The sequence below is a fragment of the Oreochromis niloticus genome, linkage group LG6, assembly GCF_001858045.2.
Source record: "Oreochromis niloticus isolate F11D_XX linkage group LG6, O_niloticus_UMD_NMBU, whole genome shotgun sequence".
NCBI classification, from domain to species: domain Eukaryota; kingdom Metazoa; phylum Chordata; class Actinopteri; order Cichliformes; family Cichlidae; genus Oreochromis; species Oreochromis niloticus.
In genome coordinates, this window is record NC_031971.2 from 37,502,828 (window position 1) to 37,528,284 (window position 25,457).

At 41.6% G+C, this 25,457-nt stretch overlaps 3 protein-coding genes across 5 annotated transcripts; 2 read left to right on the forward strand and 1 right to left on the reverse strand.

The window, feature by feature from the left end:
• Positions 1 to 465: 465 nt before the first annotated feature.
• cbx8b (chromobox homolog 8b) lies at positions 466 to 4,422 on the forward strand. Its single transcript, XM_003448012.5, has 5 exons — positions 466 to 937; positions 1,068 to 1,111; positions 1,317 to 1,382; positions 1,498 to 1,564; positions 2,854 to 4,422. The coding sequence occupies exons 1-5, from the start codon at positions 869 to 871 to the stop codon at positions 3,694 to 3,696; spliced, it is 1,089 nt and encodes a 362-aa protein (XP_003448060.1). The 5' UTR covers positions 466 to 868; the 3' UTR covers positions 3,697 to 4,422.
• Positions 4,423 to 6,092: 1,670 nt separating this feature from the next.
• lg6h17orf67 (linkage group 6 C17orf67 homolog) lies at positions 6,093 to 13,791 on the reverse strand. 3 transcript variants are annotated; one of them, XM_005470082.4, is made up of 5 exons: positions 13,548 to 13,791; positions 11,046 to 11,203; positions 8,419 to 8,519; positions 7,006 to 7,125; positions 6,102 to 6,288 (listed from the first exon to the last, which is right to left on the reverse strand). In XM_005470082.4, the coding sequence occupies exons 1-4, from the start codon at positions 13,592 to 13,594 to the stop codon at positions 7,009 to 7,011; spliced, it is 423 nt and encodes a 140-aa protein (XP_005470139.1). In that variant the 5' UTR covers positions 13,595 to 13,791; the 3' UTR covers positions 6,102 to 6,288; positions 7,006 to 7,008. The 3 variants fall into 3 exon arrangements, with proteins under 3 accessions (XP_003448032.1, XP_005470139.1, XP_005470140.1); XM_005470083.4 differs by lacking the exon at positions 13,548 to 13,791 and adding an exon at positions 12,336 to 12,471; XM_003447984.5 differs by lacking the exons at positions 11,046 to 11,203; positions 13,548 to 13,791 and adding an exon at positions 9,621 to 9,901 and having other exon boundaries at positions 6,093 to 6,288.
• On the forward strand, positions 13,791 to 24,913 carry dgke (diacylglycerol kinase, epsilon). Its single transcript, XM_003448011.5, has 11 exons — positions 13,791 to 14,294; positions 14,759 to 14,918; positions 15,010 to 15,129; positions 15,232 to 15,375; positions 15,463 to 15,620; positions 16,657 to 16,705; positions 16,827 to 16,940; positions 17,090 to 17,161; positions 18,967 to 19,094; positions 19,204 to 19,315; positions 21,010 to 24,913. The coding sequence occupies exons 1-11, from the start codon at positions 13,843 to 13,845 to the stop codon at positions 21,229 to 21,231; spliced, it is 1,731 nt and encodes a 576-aa protein (XP_003448059.1). The 5' UTR covers positions 13,791 to 13,842; the 3' UTR covers positions 21,232 to 24,913.
• The last annotated feature ends 544 nt before the right edge of the window (positions 24,914 to 25,457 follow it).

Here is a 25,457-nt window from a genome sequence, read left to right on the forward strand (position 1 = left end):
CCATGACAGCTGTTTTCCTAACGTTTGATGAATCAGTGTCACTGAAAGGTTCAGTTTAATCACTGAGATCCAGTGGACTGACCTCTTACCAAACCACACATTTATTTTATAACATTAAGGGCGTGTATTTGATTTAAATGTATCACCCACTCTGCATTTATTTTAAACAACAGAGCGCCGGCGTGTAATATGCGGTAAATCAGACGGCTGGATATAATTACAATATTTTCCCTTTAAGGTGAACGCGCAGAGAATAATTAGATAAAATCACGTGAACGGACCGGGCAGATATGTAGCACTTGGCCTGACGCAGGCAGGACGTGGAGGCGATCGTTTGGTGTTTATGGACCAACAAAAAATAACCTCCGCTTCATCAGCTGATGAACGCGCTGCTGTAGCGACCAAACGCAAATGAGGGAAACTACCCACGCGCTGGCGCGCAATTCGGGCGCCCTCGTTATTTCCTACTTTCTCTCTATTTGCCGGATAACGCTGGCGTGTCCGCATAACGAGACCGCTTTGATGCCGCGTGCATTTTTGCGCACATAACTTGCGCGAAATGATTCACTCGCCGCGCGGGGAAAGAAGCCACCATTTCCCCCTCCCCGAAGAATTCGCTGAGGCGCAAGCTCCTCCTCTCCACTTAGCAACCAGAGCACGTAGCAACGGTTCGACCAATGGGTGCTCGCCTAAAGGTTCCACCGACTGCGGTTCCTTAGCAACGCTGTGAAAAAACTGCGCTGACGTCCATTCTGTTCGGGAGTATTATGGTCTGTCGGGAATTCAGAGTGGCTGGGACTGGAGAAAAATATCTGCTCTGCTAGCGTTAGCGTCCACCCAGCTAACGGGAGGTAGCACTGGGGTAAACATGGAGCTTTCTGCCGTCGGGGAGAGGGTGTTCGCTGCCGAGTCTATCATCAAACGCAGAATCAGGAAGGTAGGCGGGAGATGTAACGTGCTCTTTTCTCCCAGAATGCTGAATAAGAGCACCACCACCGCACTCTCATACTACTGTTAACCCTTGCGAGCTAACCAAGTCCTGTCTGTTTGTTTCTGATGGCATGCAGGGTCGCATTGAATACCTCGTGAAATGGAAGGGGTGGTCTCCCAAGTAAGTCCCGCTACACTGAGCCTCATCATGTTTTCAGCCCGCGGCTGCCCTGCCCGCACTGTCTCGGCTGTGGCTGTCGTTAGCACGCCACAGCTAGCGAGACAGCGGGATTAAAACTGAGCACGGTGGAGATTTTTAGCTCGCAGGCTAGCGCCGTGTGTCAGTCTCCGCTCCCTCTGTCTAACTCCGCGTTTTTAATTCGCAGATACAGCACTTGGGAACCGGAGGAAAATATTCTGGACTCCCGCCTGTTCGCCGCTTTTGAGCAGAGGTAAGATGTCTGTGTGGCCTTTCTGGGCAGAGCCAGTGAGTGTTCGGTAACTGTACGCTGTCCTCGGTGCACTTTGCTCCCGTGACACTCAAAATGGGTGTCTGCTTTTTCACAGGGAGCGTGAAAGGGAGCTCTACGGGCCCAAAAAGAGAGGACCAAAACCCAAGACGTTTCTGCTTAAGGTAAAGCTGGCAGCTTGGTTTATTTTTTATTTTATATTGCTTGAGTCTAATAAAGCCCGTACAAACCCTTCCTGCGCTCTCTCCACTTTTGTAGATTGTGGCTTCTTAATTTTTTTTCTTTGCATGCGTTAGTGAATGAGCAGGTTAAATATGCTAATTATGCATAATTAGAACAGCCTGCCCATGAATGGGAGTGTATTCAGTTTGTTTATTGCCTAATGGGGATGTATTGACATGCTAAAACGGCCTTTGAATACCTTAAAACAGGGGTGTCAAACAAGCGGCCCCTGGGGCCAGAAGCACATCGCAAAAGGTGTCCCATCAGGGAATCCATCAGGGGTTTTTTTCAACTGGGGAAATTGAACTGTTAATTTTGTGGTGATGCCAGGCATTAGAATATATATGATAAAATTATTTCTAGGTCCTGACAAATGGGTTGACCCAGAGAGTTTGGCATGTATCTGGTTATTTCCGCTTCTCTAAATGAAGAGAAAAACCAGTTGTTATGCAGCTGTTTTAATGGACTAGCTTACATAAGGACTGTTTGTGCCCTGTTAAATAAAATGTGTTTAATAAACAGCCAGGCTGTTTCTTCTTCTTCTTCTTCTTCTTCTTCTTCTTTTACACGCTCTGGGTCTGTTGTCTCTTTATTAAATCCACTTTTAAAGTAAAAATGGAAAAGCTGCAGGTGGCATGTAATAAATTAGAATTCAGAAATGTTTAAGTTCTCTAATTTTGTAGATCAATAATAAAATTTCTCACTTGAATTTTAATGTACAAATTTATTTGCCTCTAAAAATGTAGTTGTAAGAACTACAAAGCTACTCTGCTCTAAATGACACAAGGTGTTTTTCTTTGTTTCTTGAACACATTCCATTTATGCATTTGTTGTCCCTGTTGTGTAATTTATAAATATATTTAAAAAATATAAAACAAGTAGTTTTTATACTGAAATTGATATATGTGTCTGAAATAAATTTTTTAATTTAAATTTTATTATTAAATGTTACTTTCCCATGAGCCGAGGAAAACATCACGGCCTGATGCTTCATCTATTCAGAGCGGCGAACCGTGAAAATTGCTTAATGAGCGGCAGTTTGTCTTGAACAAAATGCCAGAGTCTCCACTGACAGGGCTCGTTTAAAGGGGATTGGTGGAAGTTGAGTAATAAACATGTTGATGTTTGATAAAAGAATGAATGAATCCCTTTTTAACTGATTCAGTTTGAGTCTCGCTATGAAAAATGGTGTCATTTTCTTAAAATACTAATTTTGAAAATTTTCTGATAGGCTCAGGCAAAGGTGAAGTCCAAGTCCTATGACTTCAGGAGCGAAGCAGTCCGAGGAATGCGCGTCACCTACCCGACCCCAGAACCAGTCGCCACCCCCAGGGCCAGAGAGGGCCTGAGAGCTGTCGTGCCCACCATCTTTCCACCAAGTACCGTCAACCGTGGAGAAAGCGTACGTGTCCGACCACCTGAACTGAGCCCCCGTGAGCACCATCAGTCTTTGCTTCATCAAACTAATTCAGAAGAACTCATCCACATACCTAAAAAGAGAGGTCCCAAGCCTAAGCCACGGTTTAATGATGGCTTCTCTGAGCACCATAAGAGGAGAGCAGAGGAGCAGGAGAGCCATGGCCCTCACAAACTGGCTAAGCTCCAGGGGGGCGAAGACATGAGGCTGGTCAAACTGGCCCACAGACATCCAGAGAACCACGGCCACAGCCATAAACATCATTACCACCACCATCACCACCACCATCACCACACACAGCGCTCTGGGGAGAGCTCCTACAAACAGCTGTACTCAGACCGTGGCCTGCATCCTCACAGAACAGACATGGACACTCACAGGATGAAGGATGGCTCCGGCTACCTGGTACCTGCACACTTCAAGCACCACTCCAAAATGAGTCTGAGTCGCCCCGCTGAGCTCACCCAAATGGAAAAGCCTTATTTTCTGGACAGGCCGTCACCAACGCGGCTCGATGACGACTTGGATGAAGTGACGTGGAGGCCGTCTCTCGGCAACGTGGAGAAAGTTCTGGTGACAGACGTGACCGCCAACTTCCTGACGGTCACCATCAAGGAGAGCAGCACTTCTAAAGGCTTCTTCAAGGACAAAAGATGACTGACTGACGCTCTGTTTTCTGACTTTCAGCAGATGTACTCTGAAGTTTATAGGACATGGTGGGATTATCAAGCAAAGCAGATTTTGTATGTAATGTAAAAAGGCAAATAACATAATGTGCATATGTGTATATAATATAAAGCTGGACATCTATTTAATGTATTGACCAAATCAAATGAAGTCCCTTTCACATTGTGCAATGGTTAACATGAGTTGCATGTTTCCTTTGCAGCGAGTGGCTACTTTCTGTACAAAGCTTGTGACTTTTACTATTTTGCATTTATAACTAACAAGAATGTATTTTTTCCACACGTTTCTTCCCACCTGAGCTTTGCAGCGAGGATATTTAATTCAGTCTGTGGTCTGAATAATTCTCTTTATTTGAACTGATTTGACTGAAAAGTTTTGCTTGATTTCAAATCCTGGAATGATATTTAAAAATTAACTCAAGCACTTTGAATTTAAAAGTATTAGAAAAAAAACTTTATGTTGTCTTCAAAGACCGAGTTTGCCTCGGAGTTTTCTAAAACCTAAACTAAATTAACAAATTCAACACACACTCTAAAGTTTTCCCGAAGTTAATATAACATTTTTCCATTAACATAGTTACTATATTTTACATTTTCATAGAAAAACGATCATACAGCTTTGTTGTAACTGACAAAAAAAGAGGTTGTTGTCAAACTGCTTTTTAGACGCTTTTCAATAAATCATTTGAATTTCTCATTTCTTTGTGTTGTTTCTAAACCATCGTCAACCTTCCGGGTTCCGCTTAGATCCATCAATTAGATCCGACAAACTATTTAACCGCCGGGCTTAGTTTTATATTCCCTACATATAATGATATCTCTCGATTTCAACGCGTTGCTTAATATTTATTTATTTATTGAAATTTCTGCTAAGTTGCGCCAAAAGTTAAAGGCCTCAGGCTCATCACCCAGCCCGGCTCGCACAGTCCTGCGGGAGGCCTACATTATTCTCCCTCCAGAGTTACAACAACATAAATTTCTCCCCCCTTTGGTCTATAAATGTCTGTGGAAAAGTCCGTGAATCTGCTTTCATTGTTTAATTTTTATATGCGTCGTGACTCTACATGGGTGCATGCCCGCTTAATTTTATTAAAAAGAAAAAGAAAGCGATTGAAATGACCAAATGCAGCCAGTCATTCCAATAATTATTCCATTTTTATTGAGGTTATATTTAAAAGCAAACACATTTTTAATGTTTTGATTGATGTAATGATATTTTCTGTGTGTGCAGTTGCGCCAGGACAGGCCTCAGACAGCAGCCTCAGAGTGAGGTGAAAAATGAGAAACGGGTAAAATGTTCCGCAGGCAGGTGCACACATTTCACAGCTCTATGCAGCGCGGGTCTGCTTTATTCATCCGCGACACAGGCCCACTCATATGTGGACCGATCGCGGGTTCTACGGCGTTCATACTTTACAGATTTGAGCGCTTCAATAACCGCACGTGTGTGGCGTAAAATCAGGAGCGACGCGGTCAGACAGGAAAACGGGTGGAGTCATTAACAATCGGTTTTGTCAGTTTTTAGAATAAAATAATAATAATAAAACATACAAATGTCGCCTATAAAAAAATATGACAAAAGCAAACCCTCTTTAGCTTTATTAGTAATTTCTGCACGTAGACAGACTGGGGGGCGAATACAACAGGCCTGTATTTGTCCTCCACTTGATGCGGGTGGTGCAGTGGCCGATGTGGGTTCAAACTTCCTGCACGACTGTCTGTGGAGTTTGTGTGCTCTCAAAGCTCGGGGACATGCGCGTTAGGTTAACTGGTCATTCTGAGGTGTCACAGTGGTGACCTGTTCACGGCGTGCGCCTCCCTTCGCCCTGCGTCAGCTGGACAGGTGAACGATGGCGCATCTTCAACGTTTGCTTGTGTTCAATTTTCTGTCAGCTAAAAGTCTGGACTGCCGTCGTGCGCGCGCACGTTTTGTCCCACATTTAGTTTTATGCATCCGGCCAGCCAGTTTATCCAAGTTTGAAATCCGATAATTAACACACAAATATACTTTTTCAGAGCAGCAAACTCCTTCGTGTTTGTTTCATGTCCCCTAAAACGAAATAAAATGTTTCTGAGAGCTTTTATAAAGGAAAGTGTGAGGACGGGGGGAAAGGTGTGTGAAAGGGGCGTTCAGACGCACAAACACGGCTAAGGAAAAAACATTCTGGCCTGCCTCCGCTTCAAGGTGTTAAGCAGAGAAAAAAAACGCCATCTAATATGCAAATGATTTGAGGCGCTAAAACTTTTATGTCACTGAAACCAGAATCCAGTCGACTGTCTTCAGAAAAAAGGAAACACGTAAGCTGCAGTCTCGCTCTTATTCAAACAAATAAATACAACTTTATTGGAGCTTATGATTTTTTTTTAATTTTTTTATTTTATTCATTAACAAATTTCAGTCTGTGCAGCTACAGAAATAAAGGAGTAAAGGAGCAAATTACAAAGAATTAACTCTAGAAATAATACAACACATGCATATTTTGGTCATTAGATTGAAAGATAATGAGAAAAGAGACTCCAGCTTCAGTCCACGGTCAGTCAGTCAGTCACAGCAGGCCTTTTACTGCAGAGAGAGAAAAAAAGTTCAGATAAAAAAAAAGTTTGTTAGTGTAGTTAAAAAAAATTATTCTATATCCCCTTAAATCCATGTGTACTGTGAAGTGAGGCACAAATCAGTCTTAATATTCATATTAACATCTAATATTCAGGTATAGTTTAGATTCAAGCAGGCCACCAAACTTGGTTTACTATCTCTATGACCAAACCACCTGGACATCACTTCACCCTTCACTGAAACTTTATCACAGGGAACTCAGATCCTCTTTCATGTCAAAGTGACACTTTGGCGTTATCACAATTTAACTCTGAACTGGCGAATTAGCCTGATTTCTGAACTCTGAAACACTGATAGTGAGCCAGTTTGACTTTTGAAATGAGTTAAGCAAGAAAACTAATAGTGTTCAAAGAAAAGAGCCCCGGCTGTGAGTTATTTTCTCATAGGTTTCTGAGGTTTCCTGTTGTGCCAAACAGTCTTGATAAAATCGCAAAAAACAGGAAGAGCACTAACACAACAGCAGAGACAAACTTCCAATACAGAAACAAGTCATTCAGTTCAAAAGAGACAAGGCCTTTAGCCATCAGGGAATAAAAGGTGTGTAAAAAGGTGACTGAGATGAAAACTGAGGGTTGTGTTGCTGTGTGGGTGCGCTGTGCCGCAGTCACTCATGAAGTTTGCAGTTGGGGTTAGAAGTGAAAGTTGAGACTGGGCAACTTTTGCCACCTTTTAAACCGGGTGTCCATAGTTTCTGTCGCAGCGTGGGTAGCAATGAGGGTTCAGCCAGTGCTCCAAGTTGGTCTCCCGGGCCCTCAGATCCAGAGCCTGCATGTGGAGCAGATGCTCCTGCAGGGAGAAGATTGCGTTAATGAATAAGGTGAACCAAAGGACAGATGAGTGCACACTGAAAGAAACAACGAAAGAAAAATGCTGGAGCTCGTTTTGCAAACTGAAACACAGCACAACATAAAATGACAGAGATGAGTAAACCGAGGGCGATATCACGTGTCCTGTAGAGAGCTGGGGGATGTAATAAAAGCAGTGCAGTGCACGTGCTTTCAGAGAGATTACTTTAAGAGGCTCAGGTACTGACAGGAACTGACAAGCTCAGAGTCTCAGCTGTCATTTCTTAACCTGTAAATTAGATTAGGTGACTCAGACCTTTGTGTCCGTGCTCTCTTTGTCCCACAGAGAAAGGGTCAAAGGTTTTTGTTGTTTTTTCTTTTACAGGTACCATATGTGACTAATTAAATAATATGTAATGACACAGTTTATTATAAATGCACACATAGAATATATTCTGAAAAAATGATCCTAGGTAAAATTCCCTTTAATTATACAATAGATGGAATTTTTAAAAAATCTAATAATTATGTTAAAAATTATATTGTATGTATTTGTTATTATATTTAATTTTCATTTGTTTTTAATGTATTTTTTACCTTATTTAATTAATTTTTTAAAATATTTTTCTCGTGCCACTTGACCTTTTTTTGACCTTATTTTAATTTTGCGTGTGATTTAACATAGGAAGAGTCTAAATTACACTAAACAAACAAAGACTAATAAAATGAGGTGAAATCAAAAGTATTTGCAATGTAAAAAAATTCTAAAATTAATTCATAAAAACACTCACAAAGCTTTAACACTTACCATCTCTTAGCAGACAATAAATAATAATAATAAATGTTTTATAAAATATTGTAACACGCTTTAAATGTTCTCTGAAGATCTATGAATATTTTAAAAATACTGCATTTGCAAAGCTGCTCACCTGAGTCAATGCTGACTGGTCTGGAAACACAAAGTGATATGACTGATTTTATTCTTTTATATCTTCAACTTAAAACTGTTTTAACCCGCATAAATGTGATTAAACACTATAAGTAAAAGCTTTAAAACACACACAATGAATTCATTATATGGACGAGTGACAATTTCCCACAAAAAACAAAATTTAAATTACTTTAAACATCTCTGTCATGCTTGCAGCACTTACACTCTGTTTGGTTTTTATCCTGCTGACAAACAGGACAGCACAAACTGTTGCAACAGAACTGAATAGGTTCAATACTCTTGGTTAAATCTGTGCTTTTTTTCAATATACTAATTGTGCTCTTTGCTCTGAGTGGACCTTACCCTCATTGGCTCATCGGGGTAGCCAGCCTTCATTGGCCGGTCCTGCCTCTTGGTACGGAGCAGCTGCTTAGCTACGCTCTCCTTGATTATGGGGTTTGCATCTGAAGGGGAAAAAAATGAAAAGATAATTGTTTGGAAGCAAATGTTTACTTACGTTGACTTCTTTTGGTGCTGAAAAAGAAGGTTTAGCAGGTTAGGATAAGACTGTTTTGCTCTTGCCTTGTAGACGTGAGTCAGTGTTTGTGTTTTGGCAGCTTCCTCTGTTTTGACTTATTCTTAGACTCAGGAACTAAAACTGCCTGCTTTGAATTTAACCTCTGCCTGAGATATTTTGTTTGTGACATCTGTTTTCTTGGCAGTTAAGTTTTGGTTAATAAGAATAGCATTCCTCTCACTGAAAGCTGTACTAGGCCCATAAATAAACCTCTCACACTATTTGCTGTGGCTGGCCTGATCTATTTAACCAGTGTCTATGTGTGGCTGTTTATTCCCCTGTGGCACACACGCACACACGCACAGGCACGCACACACACACACACACACACACACCAGTTTGTGCAGAGTGAGGGCTCTCTGTCTCCCTCTCTCTAAGCCCAGGCCTGCATTAGGAAGCAGGGTATTTGGTGGAAGGTAACAAAGTGCCCATTCAGCCCCCTTACTCCCCAGGGAGTCGAGCCCATGCAGCACATGACCCCAGCAGGCTTTCTGTTCCTCTGCTGCCACAGGGAGCTGCTGTGAAACTCTGTCAACACAAGGCCTGAGTTGCTGGTGCTGCCTGGAGCCTCACAGCAACGTGGCAAAAATACTCACGGTGTACGTCCACCTAGCTCATTAAGACAGACTGTGGATTGCCACAAAAATAAACCACCCTGATGACAGGTAAGTCTTCTGGCTTAAATCAGGCCAAAAGTCAGTTGCTATAAAATACAACAGTGGTTCAAAACGATTGGGCTAAAAATACAAATAAAGATCTTCTGTAAATCTATCTAAAGATTTCTACAACAACAAAAGGAAGGTGCAGCAAACTACCCTTAAAATAACCTACTCTTACCACAATGGCATGCATTACTCTTCAACGTCTAAGAATATAACTACACCAGCTCCCTCACAATTGCAAAAAACAAGACGCAGAGCACCTGAAAAGGCGTTCTGATGTGACAGGTCGCTGTCCTGCTTGGGTCAATTCCCTGAGAATTTCCTACCTGTGTAAATGGTCAGCAGGACCACGCAAAGCAAAAACACCACCAGCTTCTTCATCTTTTTCTTTTCCGCCCTTTTCCTGCCTGATCCCTCTCAGCTCTGAGGTCTTGACCAGAGTCCAGAGGGGGTGAAAAGGGGAGATTCTCCTCCTCCTACGCTTCCTCCTTGACTCTGGCCACAACACACTGCCTCAGACTACCAAGGTTCCAAATAAACCGTAAATATTAGTGACACATTAGCACATATATAGTTTATCGATTAATGCTTTAAACGTGAACAGTTCCTGTGAATAACTAACTAATGGCATCTAAGGGAACATTTTCTGCTCATTTACAGCTGCTTATTTTTATTCTTGTACCCTAACAGTGTAGCTTTGCATGATTGAGAGTTAAAAATTATCCATATTATCTTATGCTGAGCTTTTTGTGGACCCCATCAGTTCCTCCTCTTTCTGAAACAAGCTGCTTTAGATTCCCCCCCCCCTTAAGACAAACTTGTTATGATCAGTTGATCCATGTAAACAGAAGATTTGCACAGCAGCTGGGCGGAGCTTCTGTTCAGTGACATCATATAGAGCAAAAAGTAGAAAAAGCTGTCTGAAACCACGCATTCAGAGCAGTCTTAAACCATCAAACACCTACAGAGAGTAAGGCAAGTCAGCTGAGTGGGAAAAACAAAATCCAGGCAAGCCAGACAAGACAGTAATCGTGTTACTAGGAGTAAGGTGAACGGCAACTGCAAGATATTATATCGCAGATCTACATTCGGTCAGTCAGCTTTTTCTATAAAGGCCTGCCATCTGTGGAACACACTTCCAACCGATATCAAACTGATTACAGACATTAGATCCTTTACATTGAAGGTTAAAGTGTGGTTAAAGGGAAACCAAAGTTGTAGTCATTTTATCTGATGATTTTAATTTTATTTTAAATTATTGTTTATTAATTGTAATTGTATTTATGATGTAATTTGGTTTTATGAAATTGTATGTTTTATTGTAATATGTATTTATTTAGACTGTAAGCCCAACAAGGGACAATTGTTGAAAATTAGCAGTAGCTATAAACCTATGTGCGGTACATCAGTCTCATGTCTTGCACTTGAACTATGTTAAACTGCACTGTCCCTTTTAAATAAATAAATTCAAATAAACAAAATCAAAACAATCCTACCAGTGGCTGGACAAAGCTGGACTGAAAGACAGCACAAAGGCACTAATCATGGCAGCACAGGAACAAGCTCTGAGCACAAGGTCCATAGAGGTTGGGGTCTACCTCACAGATACAGATACAGACAAACTGGTGATGGCTAACCAACTGGACATAGTAGTGGTGGACAAGCAGAGGAAGATGACCATAGTAGTAGATGTAGCTATACCGAATGACAACAACATCAAGAAGAAGGAACATGAGAAGCTGGAGAAGTACCAAGGGTAGAGAGAGAGCTGGAGAAGATGTGGAGAGTGAAGGCAACAGTGGTCCCAGTGGTAATCAGAGTGCTCGGTGCAGTGACCCCCAAGCTGGGGTAGTGGCTCCAGCAGCTCCCAGGAACAACATCCGAGATCTCTGTCCAGAAGAGCGTAGTCCTAGGAACAGCAAAGATATAAAAACAAGGAAAAGCAGAATAAGTCTATTTCAATGTATTAAACGTAGGTCTCTATAATAAGGTTGCAGGTGTAAGTCTGTCCACTAGATGGTGCTGCAAGCATAGACATATGCTTAGTTATAGTCCTGTTTTTAGATGCTCTTATATTTTTATGTCATACCAGCTGTACACCCCATTCACAATGTAATATTTACATTTATCCGTCTGTTAACTACATTTTATTTCTTCCCCTTTCTTTCTGCCTTTTTCTGCGTTTATTTACATTATTAAATAAAAGCGGTTAACGAATTTAAAAGGATATTCCACACAACGTACACTGAAACGTCACTTTGCTTGACTTGTGAATAGAGTCTGTACCATTTGGTCTGTACTGTGTGGCGCAGCAGGGGTGTTAGAGGAAATAACCACGATGACCGGACATGCGAAAGACGGCATCATGGGAAGTGTAGGATCCGCTGTTTCTACCGTCTAACCCATTTAGAGACCAGCCGGGATGTTCTGGCTTTTTCTTGTTTTTCCATTTTGCATTTCAGATTTTTATTTTTCAAAACGCCAGTGATATGAATGAATAGTCACTAATTAAAGTGAAGTAGCAGGATTGTTATTCATTATCCTTTGTCACACACATTCGGACAGTGTTCCATGTTTTGAAGTTACCTGCAGCTTAACCTTTCACGATGTCTGCGCTAAATAAAAAATCTGAATCACAGCAAAGTTAACAGAGTTTTTTTGTTTGTTTTTTTTAATTCGATTTAAAAAACTGCCACAAAGAAAAGGAAGTGCAATTAAAGCAAAGATGGGAAATCTCTAGAAACTGATGGAGCCGATTGAAGGTGATTCTCGCAAAGTTATGGGTCAGGATTTCCTATTTTCTTTTCTTTTTTTGTTAAATCAGTTATTTGAGTTTCACGAGTGCGCCCGTAGCATACAAACAGATGGATCCTAACGAAACTCAATAAATCAGCAGCTAAAATACAGATATGAACAATGTTTAACGTTATTTTGAGACAAAAATAAATCGATTCTGTCCCCCAAAACCAACTTTAGCGTTAGTTTCAAATATCTCTGAGCATCACGGGTGAAGTGTCCCACACACTCTCTCCCCTGCTTACATTTAGTTTGCTGAAGTCTGGTCATCCTAATTTAACCCTTATTGTTTATTTAGCTGCTGTACAGGAGTGCCTCCGGTGACGTTCGATGGAATACGTCATCGTGCGTCATTGTTACCATTTCCTCGCGACTCCCTTTACACGTTTAACTTAATCCACGTGTCCTAATAACCACGTGGACTTATTACGGCCTCATAATGTCCCTGCTCTGATTAATTCCCGGGACCCAGAGAGCTTTCTGTTCTCTAGACGCGATTATCTAACACGCTCTGCGCTCGCAAGGCGCATGCGTGCTGTGAACCAGCTGCTAGCAAGCCTGGGCAGCTGAATCAAAGATGAAATTTAAATTGTGAGATGTTGACTTTCAGTTACTTCCGTGTTCGCTCACATTCTAACGGAAACGGAAAAGTAGTCTCACCTCTCAGCGACCTCAGTTCCTGTTACAGTACTGTTAACCTTATAATGCCAAACACAGCTGACTGAGAGCATGAGGATGGTCAGTGGTGAAATTAAATAAATCCAATGCACCTGCTAGTTAGATGGCATGTATGTGTATGTATATAGATGTAAGCGTGTATGTGGAAATATGTGTGTGTATGCATGTACGGATGCAAATATGTATATATACATATATGTATGTATGTGCGTGTATGTTTGCAGGTGTATGTATAACTTGTACATATCTTTCTTGTGTAAATGTAAATTTGTCATTGTGTAAATACTTACGCTATTGTGTACTTCACACACATGGAGAGATGCCAAACTGCCTTTCACTGTTCTTGTAACAGTGACAATTAAAAAAAAAGCTATTCTATTCTCTTCTGCTTCCAATTCAGGGTCACGGGGATCCTGGAGCGATCGTAGGGTGAGCGGACAGGTTATCAGCCTCGCAGGGCAAACACAGAGAGACAGACCACTAACACTCACCTTCACACCTACGACCAATTTTAGAACCACCAGTGAACCTAACCCCACTAACTGCATGTCTTTGGACTGTGGGGGGAAGCCGGAGAGAACCCACACAGAGATGCTGGATTCAAACCCAGCACCTTCTTGCAACAGTGCTGACCACGAAAACCATCCTGCTTCCTTATATATGATATGTACTTCTATAATATATAACTTTAATATTTTACAAGTATTGTAGGCCTACATTGTGCTTCGTGTCATCTATTATAAGCGTTTAGTTTGCTGTATTGTTGTTACTGAAATTACCCAGCAGTATGTAAGTCATGACGTTTTTTCCTCCGTGGGTTGATCATCTTGTCTTGTGAAAACTCTCTGCTGATGTTCTATCAGGAGGTGACTCGTGGTTTTAACGTCATATCTCTGTCCTCTTGTTTACAGCTCCCTATACGTGAAAATATATTTTAGCTGGATTCAGAACGAGCTTCCGGCTGGTGTTTGTGATCATGAGCGTCGCGTGGAGCTGTGGAGCGTGTCCGGTCTCCTTTAGGTGCCGTTTATCTGCCTTCTACTGATTTCCGCTCCGTCTCACGGTCCCGCAGCGATGTGCGGAGAGGGTGAAGAGGCGCAGGACGACTGCGGCTCCCGGGAGGAGTGGACGCTGCTGTTCTGGACATCCGTGGCCGTCGTGGTCCCGGTCATCATCACGCTGTGGTGCAGCGCACAACGCTCCAAGAGGAAAACTCACATGAAGGATTTCTTTCGCAAGAGCAAGCACGGCTGGCACTACACCGACCTGTTCAACAAGCCCACCTACTGCTGCGTGTGCTCCCAGCACATCCTGCAAGGCGCTTTCTGCGACTGCTGCGGCGTGTGCGCCGACGAGCAGTGCCTGCGCCGGGCCGACCGCAGCCTGCCCTGCAAGGAGATCATGGCCCCCTCCAGCCCCGAAGGAGCCATGGAGCATCGCTGGGTTCGCGGAAATGTACCTCTGGCCAGTTACTGTGCCGTATGCAAGCAGCAGTGTGGGACCCAGCCGAAGCTCTGCGACTTCAGGTAGCGTAGGTGGACGAGGACCGCTAAAGGGATGCAACAGATGTGCAGCCGTGTTTCTGCGGTCAAAAGCTTCTTTTTACACCACGAGTTAAAAAATAATAGATCAAGTTTCCTGAGTTAGAGCTGGATGATAAAAGCCCTCACTCTTTACTGTGGTTATTTAGTCTTTTTTATATTTGTAGATTGGTTTTTAATCACATCGATACATTCTTCTTTAGAATTTTAAATCTGGGTTTTCTCACGACTCAACATGACTTTAGGGTTTAGTGTACTAAAGGAACCGCCTCTAATGGGTTCCTGCTGCTGTTCAACATAAGAAATTTCAATCTTAAAAGATCCCACCTTAGTATGACACTCATACCCCGCTTTGTGAGCAGTTCAGGGTCTTCCCTTCATTGGCAGCATTTCTTTTTATGTGCTTCCTCACCTTTCTTATAGTTTTGCTTCCCATGCTCCTCCTTCAGGTGTGTGTGGTGCCAGACCACAGTGCACGATGACTGCATGGAGAGCTTGACGGATGGAGACGTGTGCGACTTGGGCGAGTTCCACAGCCTCATCATCCCCCCTCACTACCTCTACCGTGTCAACAAGCTGCGCCGCAGGCACCCCGACGAGTACAGCAAGGTGTTGAAGTCAGGACTGGCCTTGTCGTGGTGCTCCTATGTCAGGTGCTCCGGAGATTTTTAAAAAATGTTTTTCTGCTTGTATCTTGTAGCTCGGCTCTTCCTGTGGCAGCGGCTGGACTCCAGTGTTGGTCTTGGCTAACACGCGTAGTGGGAACAACATGGGGGAGGTGCTGCTGGGGGAGTTTCGCACCCTCCTCAACCCGGTGCAGGTCAGTTTGCGGCTTCTCCATCTTTTGTCTCAGTGAGAACAAACTTTGTCATTGCTCTTTTTCAGATCCTGGAACTAATCTTGTTTTCTGCTTCACCTCCAGGTGTTTGACTTATCTCAGCTGACTCCTTCCAAAGCCCTCCAGCTGTGCACCCTCCTTCCCCCTGGCAGTGTCCAGGTGCTGGTGTGTGGAGGTGACGGCACAGTGGGATGGGTGCTCGATGCCATTGATGCTATGAAGCTAAAGGTGAGATGCCTCTGCACTCAAGAAAAGAGAGAGTTCTTTCTTTTACACATCACTTCTTCTCTTTGAAACTTTTCTTTCTTTTGTCAGGGCCAGGACCAGTTCATCCCCAGGGTGACCATCCTGCCTCTGGGGACGGGAAATGACCTCTCTAACACTTTAGGCTGGGGAGCTGGCTATGCTGGAGAGATCCCAGTGGAGCAGGTTCTCCGTAACATTCTTGATGCTGAAGTGGTGAAAATGGACAGGTGAGCGGTGTTGATACTGATGACAGGTACTCCTCAGGGTCAGTCTGAAATTCCTGAACAGACTAATCATTTTCACTAGTCTTTATAAAACTGTTGTCCCTTAGGTATATAGGGAATTAAAACACCCCCATCCACAAGGGTCTCCCGCGTCTTCGGGGCTATATCACAAAAGCAGTCAGATGTGTCTTCTAGTTGACGGCTAGTGTTTAGATTTTCTTTCTATATTAGGAAATTAATTGGTGAGTCACTTTGACCATTGTCGATCCCCAACATCATGATCATCCACTAGCTACCCCTAAGATGTACCCTACTTTGTTGTCATTTCTGAGTTGAATAGGATCCATAATCATGAACTCATCAGGAAAGTATTTACTGAGGTCATAGATCAATGGGTACAGCGTTTGTTATTCTCGTAGACTTCTCTTTACCGAGCAGGCTAAATTGTGCCAGAAAACTTTATCTCGGTTTCTGGCACAATTTAGCCTCCTTCCAAAGGTACTTGGGTGAGAGGGTAAAGTACGAAAAGGTCAGAACTCCAGCAACACTTGCTGAATATGAAAAAACTTCATTGGATAACATGTTTAAGCTTGGGGCCTTCCATAGGGTCATCATCAGGTGGCTGTAGCTCATGTTCAGTCAGTGGTGTGGGCGCATAGTCATTTACACTGCAAATCAGATGTGGTCAAATGCGTCTCACTTGACCTTGAGAAGTGGTTTGAGTGGCTGGGTCACATTGTGTCCTCATGGTTGTTTACACTGGATTTAATGCTTTGCACTTGTGATCTGATGTCACAAGCTGCACTTCCGAAAGCATGTGAATTACAAATGAAAAGGACATTTACATTTTATCATTTACGCTTAACAAATTAAAGCTATGTAGAGGCTCATGTAATGTTATTACAGTCAGCGTGAGTACCGAGATGTGAGGAAATATAAATAGTCCAAATAGAAATAAAACTTGGATTCCTGAAAACCAAAGTTTTGACCCGTTTGTGTTTGTTTTCATTCCACTAACCACCTTCATGATTATTTTCAGATGGAAAGTCCAGGTGGCATCAAAAGGCGTCTACTTTCGCAAACCAAAGGTGAGTTTTTTCTCTCTGTGCTGATCGATGAACAGCTTCAGTGTCTTTTGTGACATGTTGATGGCTGACCCGCGGAAGCACTCAGCTGTATTATAAAGCAGACGCTGGATTTCCTCCTCAGGTTCTGTCCATGAACAACTACTTCTCTGTGGGGCCCGACGCTCTGATGGCGCTCAGTTTCCATGCACACCGTGAGAAAACGCCCTCCTTCTTCTCCAGCCGCATCATCAACAAGGTCCGTAATTTGAATAAACAAAGCAGGTTCAGGGTTTAAATATGAATGCAAAAGCCTCGTAATCCTGTAACTGTCTTTGTTGTTTTTTTTGTAGAGACATAAAGAAGCAGTTTCTTTTTGTACTAATGAATACTTTCCTCTTCCCATAGGCTGTCTACTTCTTGTATGGCACCAGAGATTGTTTAGTGCAGGAATGTAAAGATCTGGATAAGAGGATCGAGGTACGGTTGACTTGTGCACGTGATGAAGCATTGTGCAAATTTTGTTTTAAGCTCATAGAGAGAATCAGAGTCACTCTAAGTCACTTCCATATCAAGCTTTCTCTATAAATGTGAATTTGTTGTCCTGTGACTTCAGCAGGCATCGCGGAGCCAGAGAAACCAGTGTCTCATCAGTTATTTATTATATTGTGCAGCAAATCTCTTGAAAGGTCCAGACACAGAAAATGTATTACCCACAGAAACTGCAGTCCAAAGAAAATAAGACTATCTTTTAAACTTTTCAGTGCTCTTTTTGACCGTAAACAGCTTATGTACCATAAGGCGCACCAGATTATAAGGTACATTAAGCGAAACAAAACAGCATCCTACCATGCGATTGCATTTGTCTCTAACCATCAGGAACCCTCACGTTAACTTTTGTCGAGTGGAAAAAAATTAGCGTTTATCCTCCAGCTTCACTGTGTTTATGCTATGCTAACATAGCTGTGTAGCTAGCGATCACATAGCACATCATTATATTCCAGCTAGTCCAACTTCATTAACCCTAGATCTCAGTCAGAACATGCTATATCATGTTTAGGTGGAAGCTAGCGAGCTAACTTCCTGCTAACTTCTAACTCCGTTAAATTTAATAAATTCAGTTTTCATGGATGCCTGGATGTTAAACTTAATTGTTACACCTGGTAAAGCAGCAACGCCGATCATTTTATTAAAGATGAAAGAATTTAGACAGTTTTTAACTCCCAGCAATGCCGCAGTGTTCATTTGACTTTCGGACCTGAAGGACGGAGTTTTGGACCCAGATGACTCTGCGGGGCTCCTGACTACGGTAGCCGTAATGCTCCGACAATCCATCAAGCGGTGTGGCTAGCTTACTAAAGTCATACTAAAACATTTTTGACAGATTTGTGAGCGCCGTGTACCACATAAAATCGGTTCGAGGTCAGTAAGCACAACCAGAATTCATACATAAGGTGCACTGTCAATTTATGAGAAAATTAAAGGATTTTAAGTGCGCCTTACAGTGCCGAAAGTACGGTATATAAGCCTACTGCTGCCCAGTGATTGCCAAGTCGGTCCAAAAGCTTCTGATGAGACATGAAAAGAAAGTACACAGTTCCAAAATACAGACGTGAATTTACTTTAGAAATGATTATCTTCACACAGGATTTGAACCCTTCTGTCACAGGTGAGAGTCCTCTGCTCACTTGTGATTGGTCAGAGTCTCCTGTCACAGAGCCCAAAGACGCTGTGCAGGAATCCAGTTCTTTATCAGATCCGTGTGCTGAATGGGGGTTTAGATTTTTTTGGTGCTGTTATGTAGCCAAGCTTTAATGAAAAATCACACTTTTCTTGATTACACTTTAACAGAAATACAAAGGTTAAAAAAACCAACCTGACAGCTTTTCAATTATAGGTTTCAACATTTAGGAATCAAGAAGCTTTGCAGGTGCTGAAGATATTTATTTTAACTTTAGTAAGAGCCTTGTTTCCAGTGCTGCCAGTATTAATGCTAAGCTAATTAATTTATTTATTTAATGTGTAAAAACAAATGAGATATTTTATAGTCTGCACTGTCTTATTTTTCTTACCCGGTTGATGTTTTCTATGTTTTGATCAACATTTTCAGACATATTTGCCCATTTTGAGGTTATTTTACTGACAAATGTCTCGATCAGTGTGTATCGTAGTTACAGCTGTGTAATATAAGACATTTTAAGAGAGATCCTTATTGAAAAAATGTTTTTATAACACATAAAAATACGCAAAACATTCATGTGTGTTTGCATGTGTTCCTGCCACAGCTGGAATTGGATGGGGAAAGGGTGGAGCTTCCCAGTTTGGAGGGCATCATAGTCTGTAACATCGGCTACTGGGGTGGAGGCTGCAGGCTGTGGGAGGGTATGGGAGATGAACCGTGCCCCCCTACCCGGTAGGTCATTTAAGAGCATATTGGTCAGGAAAATAAAAAAACTGTCCATCTGGCACCGACTGCTTCAGGTTATTATGGAAAGTAAACACGTTATTTCCTGTCTCTGCAGGCTGGATGATGGCCTGTTGGAGGTGGTGGGTGTGTTTGGCTCCTTCCACTGTGCGCAGATCCAGGTCAAGCTGGCCAACCCTGTACGGCTGGGACAGGCTCACACTGTCAGAGTAAGGCTTCCTGTTTACCTCATTTACTGGCCACGCAGAACGACAGTAATTACTTTTCACTGCCATTCGCCTCAATCCAATCTAATTGTAACTAATCTGATTAGGCTTTTGTTACTGAGCTCCTGCATGTGTTCATTTACCCTCGATTGCTTTCACCTTCATTCATTCTCCTTTTACATTGTGACATAAAGAGCATTCATTAAAAAAATTCACTGTTAATTAAGGCCATCACACACCAAGCATGTAGTGAAAAAGCGATGCGTTTTTGCAGAATAGATATCCTGATGCATGATTTTGAACATATTTCAGGATATCAGCGAGTGAGTTGAGAATAATTTTATTTTGTGCGTTTTTTGTAACACAGGAAATATTCACACAGATTTTAAACGCCTGCTGTGTAAAGCCATAAGATTACAGCAGCCACTTTCAAACATCATTTTGTAAAAACTATAAATGCCCACACCTGCGTGTGGATTTGTCTTTGCTGCCAGAGCGTACCCACAACAACAAACTCATTTTACTGGTATTTGAATACCTCACATATTTAACTACATAAATATTGTAACTGTGGTGATATTTTGTACGCAGGCAAAAAAAAGTCCAATGTCCAAAACTTGAAAGTTATCCAGTTTGGCAAGCAACAAACAAAGATCCATTTCTTGTTGTTTCCTGCTGCTTCTCCACCTCTGGTAAAAAAGAATAGGCCCACCCCAGTGCATGCTGGTCCTATACCAGTCCCTTTACTTACAGAAAATGGCCTTACAGTTCTTACTGGCTGACTTACAAAGATTCAAAACAAAAAAATAAGCAATTATTAACCTAAAAATAAACCATGTAAATAACCCAAAGATTAAAGCAGCCACTTTCAAACATCATTTTGTAAAAACTGTAAAGGCGCACCTGCGTGTGTATTTGACTTTGCTGCCAGAGCGTACCCACAACAACAAGCTCATTTTACTGGTATTTGAATACCTCAAATATTTAACTAAATACATACTAAAAGTATTGCTGCTAACTGAGGGTGTAGGTAATGGAGGAACAGAGTTATAGATGAGAAGAAACATAATCTAAGGCAGTGCCATTTGTTTTTCTCATTTTGTTTGCTCTCGCTTCAATCAGAAGAATTAGAAATGAGGCTTAAATATCTGCTATTAATTCCCGAATCCAGTGTTTGCCAAAGCTTGCTCTGAAGCCCCCTGGTGGGCTCTGAAGGTACTTTAGGGTGGCACTTACACATACCTTACAAAAAAAATAAAAATAAGAGAATACATATAAAATCTTTCATATAAAAAACAAATACTGATTAAAAAACAGGCTGTTAATGGCAGGGAAAGCTTTAAACTGGAGTGTTGACAATCTGATCTGAAATAAATATGAAATAAAGTTGTTAAAGGAAAAAAACCCACAACAAAAAAACAACATAGATAAAAGTGACTGATTTTAGTCTCACGTTGAGCTGTGTGTCTTTGTGCACATCTACAGAGCCAATAGTAGAAAAAAAACTGAAACAGTGTTTACTTTTATGTACATAGATTTAAGAATTTGGTCATATTTAATATGAGCACCCACTGTTGTACCAGTATGTGTAATAGATCACTATTTAGACTGTGAATGATTGGCCTAAGCTAACCTCAAGGCTAATATGTGTGATTTAGCTAACATTCTTTCATTGCGCGCTGCTCTTCCTTCTCCAGCTGGTTCTGAAGAGCTCCACCATGCCCATGCAGGTGGATGGAGAGCCGTGGGCGCAGGGCCCCTGCACCATCACCATCACCCATAAGACCCAGGCCCTGATGCTGTACCACAGCGCAGAGCAGACGGACGATGATGACGATGAAACCAGCGCCTCTGAGACGGAGAGCCCAACTCCTCACGACTCACCCAGGGCGCCGGGGCCGGCGTCTGCTCGAGCGTGACCCGCCACAAACATCGTGTGACGTGAAGCTTTTGTTATCCTCGTTACTTATTTCTGCCAAGTTTGCATTATTCCCTCCTTTGCATTAGTCTTCCTCCTCTGAGGTCTCTGTAGTCACATCGTGATGATTAGAACAGACGTTTTAATTTAGAATCTTTTCAGAGAGCTCACAGACGGGGAAAGATCAGTTTGTTACTGAGCTGGCGTGAATTGTTTCTTCGGTGTTTTATCTACACACTCCCCTTCTAACTCAGAGCTCAAGCAGTGTCTCCCCCGAGAGATTGCTCTTTAATTGCACTGATCCTCCGTGCCATAGATAACCTATAGACAACAATACTGTATTTATTACTCTGTATTTACGATTGAATTCTCCGTGCTGCCCTGCAGGTATCAGTGAGCCATTCTAACAGGTTGCCCAGGTTTAATCGACCCCTAAAAGCCATGTTTAAATCAACAGCAGGTGATGACGTTGTGTTTGTTGAGAGAACAGCAGGTTGCGCTGTCTGGTTGATGCTTTATTTCCCACAAATTTTGTATTCCACAAAAAGCACAAAAAGTGAAAGACTTGCTTTGAGGCTCGGTGTGCCGGCAGGCCCCAGTGGCTCATGTGTCAAATGTGTTATCATCTTTGAGGATCCTCATCGTCACACTGCTGGCAGGTTTTTAGTCACACAGGCTTTGAAATGTGTGGTCTCGATGGGGCATGGACTCTGATAAAACCGCAGCGTGTTGTCAATCAGCAGACATCAGTGTTTACGTTAGAGTGCACTGCCGTTTGCCAAACTGTTAAATTACACTAAGTTAAAGTGTATAAACTATGTTTAACACTCCTGTATGAGCTACAGGAAACAGCCAGAGTTGCTGAGGCTTGTTTGGAAAGTACTGCCAAGTAGACGTAGTTAGTGGGTCCATTTTGCCTTCATTTTGAACCGTTGTTTTTCCTCTGTTTCGCTCCTGTTTACATATTTTGTGTTGCACTTTTTTGGCGTTTACACTGATAAGTACCTTACACTGCCCAGGATGTTGACCTTTGATGTTACTGCCGTCATAATAACTGCTGTTGAGATTATGCTCCCAAAAGTCACCACAAGGTGGCCCACAGTATTTCTGTAGACAGGACAATAGAGTGGTCTTCATATATATTAGGATCATCACATGCATGTACGTGTCCGTGTAAAGTTCAGGTGAAATACTAATTCCTGTTTATTCTGTACTCAGCAGAATTTGTGCAGGAGGACTTTGTGTTTCTGTGTTTTGCCGTTTGAGGTGGTCCGCTGCTCGGAGCCACATCAGGAAAGTCTGTAGCGTGTTAGTTTGTGCTTCGTTTTGAACCTGGAGCTGCCCTGCTGCTCCGAAGGCTGAACAGGGATACGAGTCTTGCTGCGCGATGCCTACTGCTTTCGAAATATGCACCTCCCTGGCAGTTAACCAAACCGCATGGTTTCATCACCCTCTATTTGTTTGGCGAACGTTGTCGCTCAAGGACACCTGCTTGAACTTTTACCTTGTCATCCATGTTTACCAGAGCTGTCTGTGTTGCACTGAATTCTATTTAAATGTGACAGGGTTTTAAAGCCACTAGGTCCTTAGCCACGCCAGCATCATGCTTCTAGTATATTTATAGAGAAAACACCCTGATTTCTGTAGGAGTCACTACAGTTTTGTAGAGAAAGCCATCTCCAAAGAATGAATCCTAATGTTTGGTTTATTTAGAGCACTTCAGATCATGATGTGATACTCAAAACAGAAAAACTAAATTTCTGTCTCAGGCTCAGCTACAGTTTTAGCATGATGCTAATTCTATATATGCTTTGGTATATAGAGAATTAGCGTAATTAACATGGCAGGAACAACATGCCAACATCCTTGCTTGGAGCTGAATACAGCTGCAGTGGGTGTCATGGCTGCATCACATACACATATTTTCAAATAAAATTTAATAATATGAAACTTGAATTAGACTGCTGATTCCACCAGCTTTTATGCACCTGTAGCTGAATCTTACCAAACATATAAAATATGGACGTTGGTTCTGTCATGTCACCTAAATTTTTGCATTTTGACTTTTTGGTTATTTTGAGCCAGAAGTCACCATATTTGTATGACAGAATGGCACATTTTTAGCTTGATTACCAAGTTATGTGTGTAAAGACTGTTACATTTAATCATTAATTATTATTATTATCATTCTCTTGCTCTCTTCCACAGCAGTTATTTTACCTGTCTTTCCCCCCTTACACCTAGCTGGTCGCTGCAGGTTTCTTCCTGTTAAAAGGGAGTTTTTCCTTCCCACTGTTGTCAAGTGCTTGCTCATAGGGGGTCGACTCAGTTTTCTCTGTACACTGTAGGGTCTTTACTGTTGAATATATAGTGCTTTGCTTTGAAGCGACCGCTATCTAGATTTGGTTCTACATAAATAAAACTGAATTAAATTATTAATTAAATATGAGTGCAATATGCAAAGAACAGCCCTTATTATGACATGCTTTTTAAAAATTTACAGTTATTTGTTTACAAATTTAAAACATATAATTAAGTTATAAAAAGTTAAGCACAACCTTCTTGGATGGACTGTAGCAGCAAGCCAAGTTATATGTAAGATAACTGCAGTGAAAAGATTGCATGCTCAGTGTAACTACATTTTCCATCGCATTAATCCGATTATCTGAGGTGGTGGTCTGGAGGTCTGTGTTGACATCCACCTGTTGCAGCTCTAACAAAGCAAACTATAAGCCTTAATAAAATTCACCCGCTGCACAGCTGTTATGAAACCCTCCACGGAGGCAATACCGTTTTTTCCATCAAGCTGTGAACGTGTTTACTTCTGCGGTAAAGCTGGACACTCGAACACGGCACTCTCGTTTGAATAGAGCCTCAAGTGGTCATTCAAGGACCTGCAGCTTTTGGCACTTGGTCGCATGTATCCGTAATAACAATCACTCCCTGTGATGCTAGCGTGGCTAATGAACTTGTTTGGGAGGTATGACTGTGACATTAATGGTTGTTTTGAATTCTGCCAAGTCATAGCTTATAGTTTATTATTTATGAAGACACAGAACAGTATTTATTTAGAGTCTAAGGCAAATTGAGTGAAGCTGTGCAGCTGTCCCTCACTGGGATTAGATTACTAGAGCTCGGCTTTTGCATTTGAAATTCAGTTGATACATTTCACTGTGTTGTGTGTACAAAAATGCTGTTCATATTACTTCGTTATTGCATATTTGAATATACCTAATTCTTTTTGACATCGGTAAAATTATAATAATTATAAAGACAGAGACATCTGCAGAAAACACAAAAATCACATACATTTTTATTACAAGATGACTCCAGTAGAAAAACTTAAATGTCCTCTGCTAAACACAGAAACGCCATCTGGGGGAAAAAAGCTTTTATCAAACAATCATGTCAAACAAAGCTGTTTACAAAAAGAATAGTAGCGAGGGTTCGATGGGTTACTACAGGTGAGAGAAACTCATTTTGATTGAAATGAATGTAATGAAGCGATCTTTTGAATTTGATGACATTCCCATAAATATTTTCATATATAAACCAACTGTATTTGTGTCTTTATTCACTTTTAATATTAAAACACCTGAAAAACAGCTGCTATGATCTCTGGTCAAAGATTACAACAGCAGCTACACACACACTAACAAACATGACACATCATGATGTTTGAATTCATTAATCATTCACCAGTTTTGCAAACACTGATTAAGAGACAGTTTGAAGCAGCAGCTACAACACTTACACTGTGTTTTGTGCTGACCTTTATTAACGTAATATTCAAATTGGATTCCTTTTAATCATCAAATCATTATTTAAAAAGGAAGCATATTGGGTGTCATTTTTAAGGTTCTGATCTAAAGGGAGAGGATCCCAAACTCTTTTTAAGAAAAAAAACTGATGGGCTCCACCAAGGCCGAGTACAAGATCAAGTGTTAATGTAAGTGTTAATCACACATCATCCAAGATTAAAAAAAAAAAGCTGTAATAATAATACTACTAATAATATTATTATTATTATGATGATGATGATGATGATGATGATGATGATGATGATGATGATGATTGCACAGCACTTTTAAAGACAGAGTTAAAGTCTGTTCTAAAGTTTAGGAGCTACATTCTCAAAAGTCTGATCACCGCTGGACTTAAAAGAGCGGTGTGGAACAGTTCAAACACCCTGACCCGACAATCGGAAGCTAACTGCTCAAATAAGGT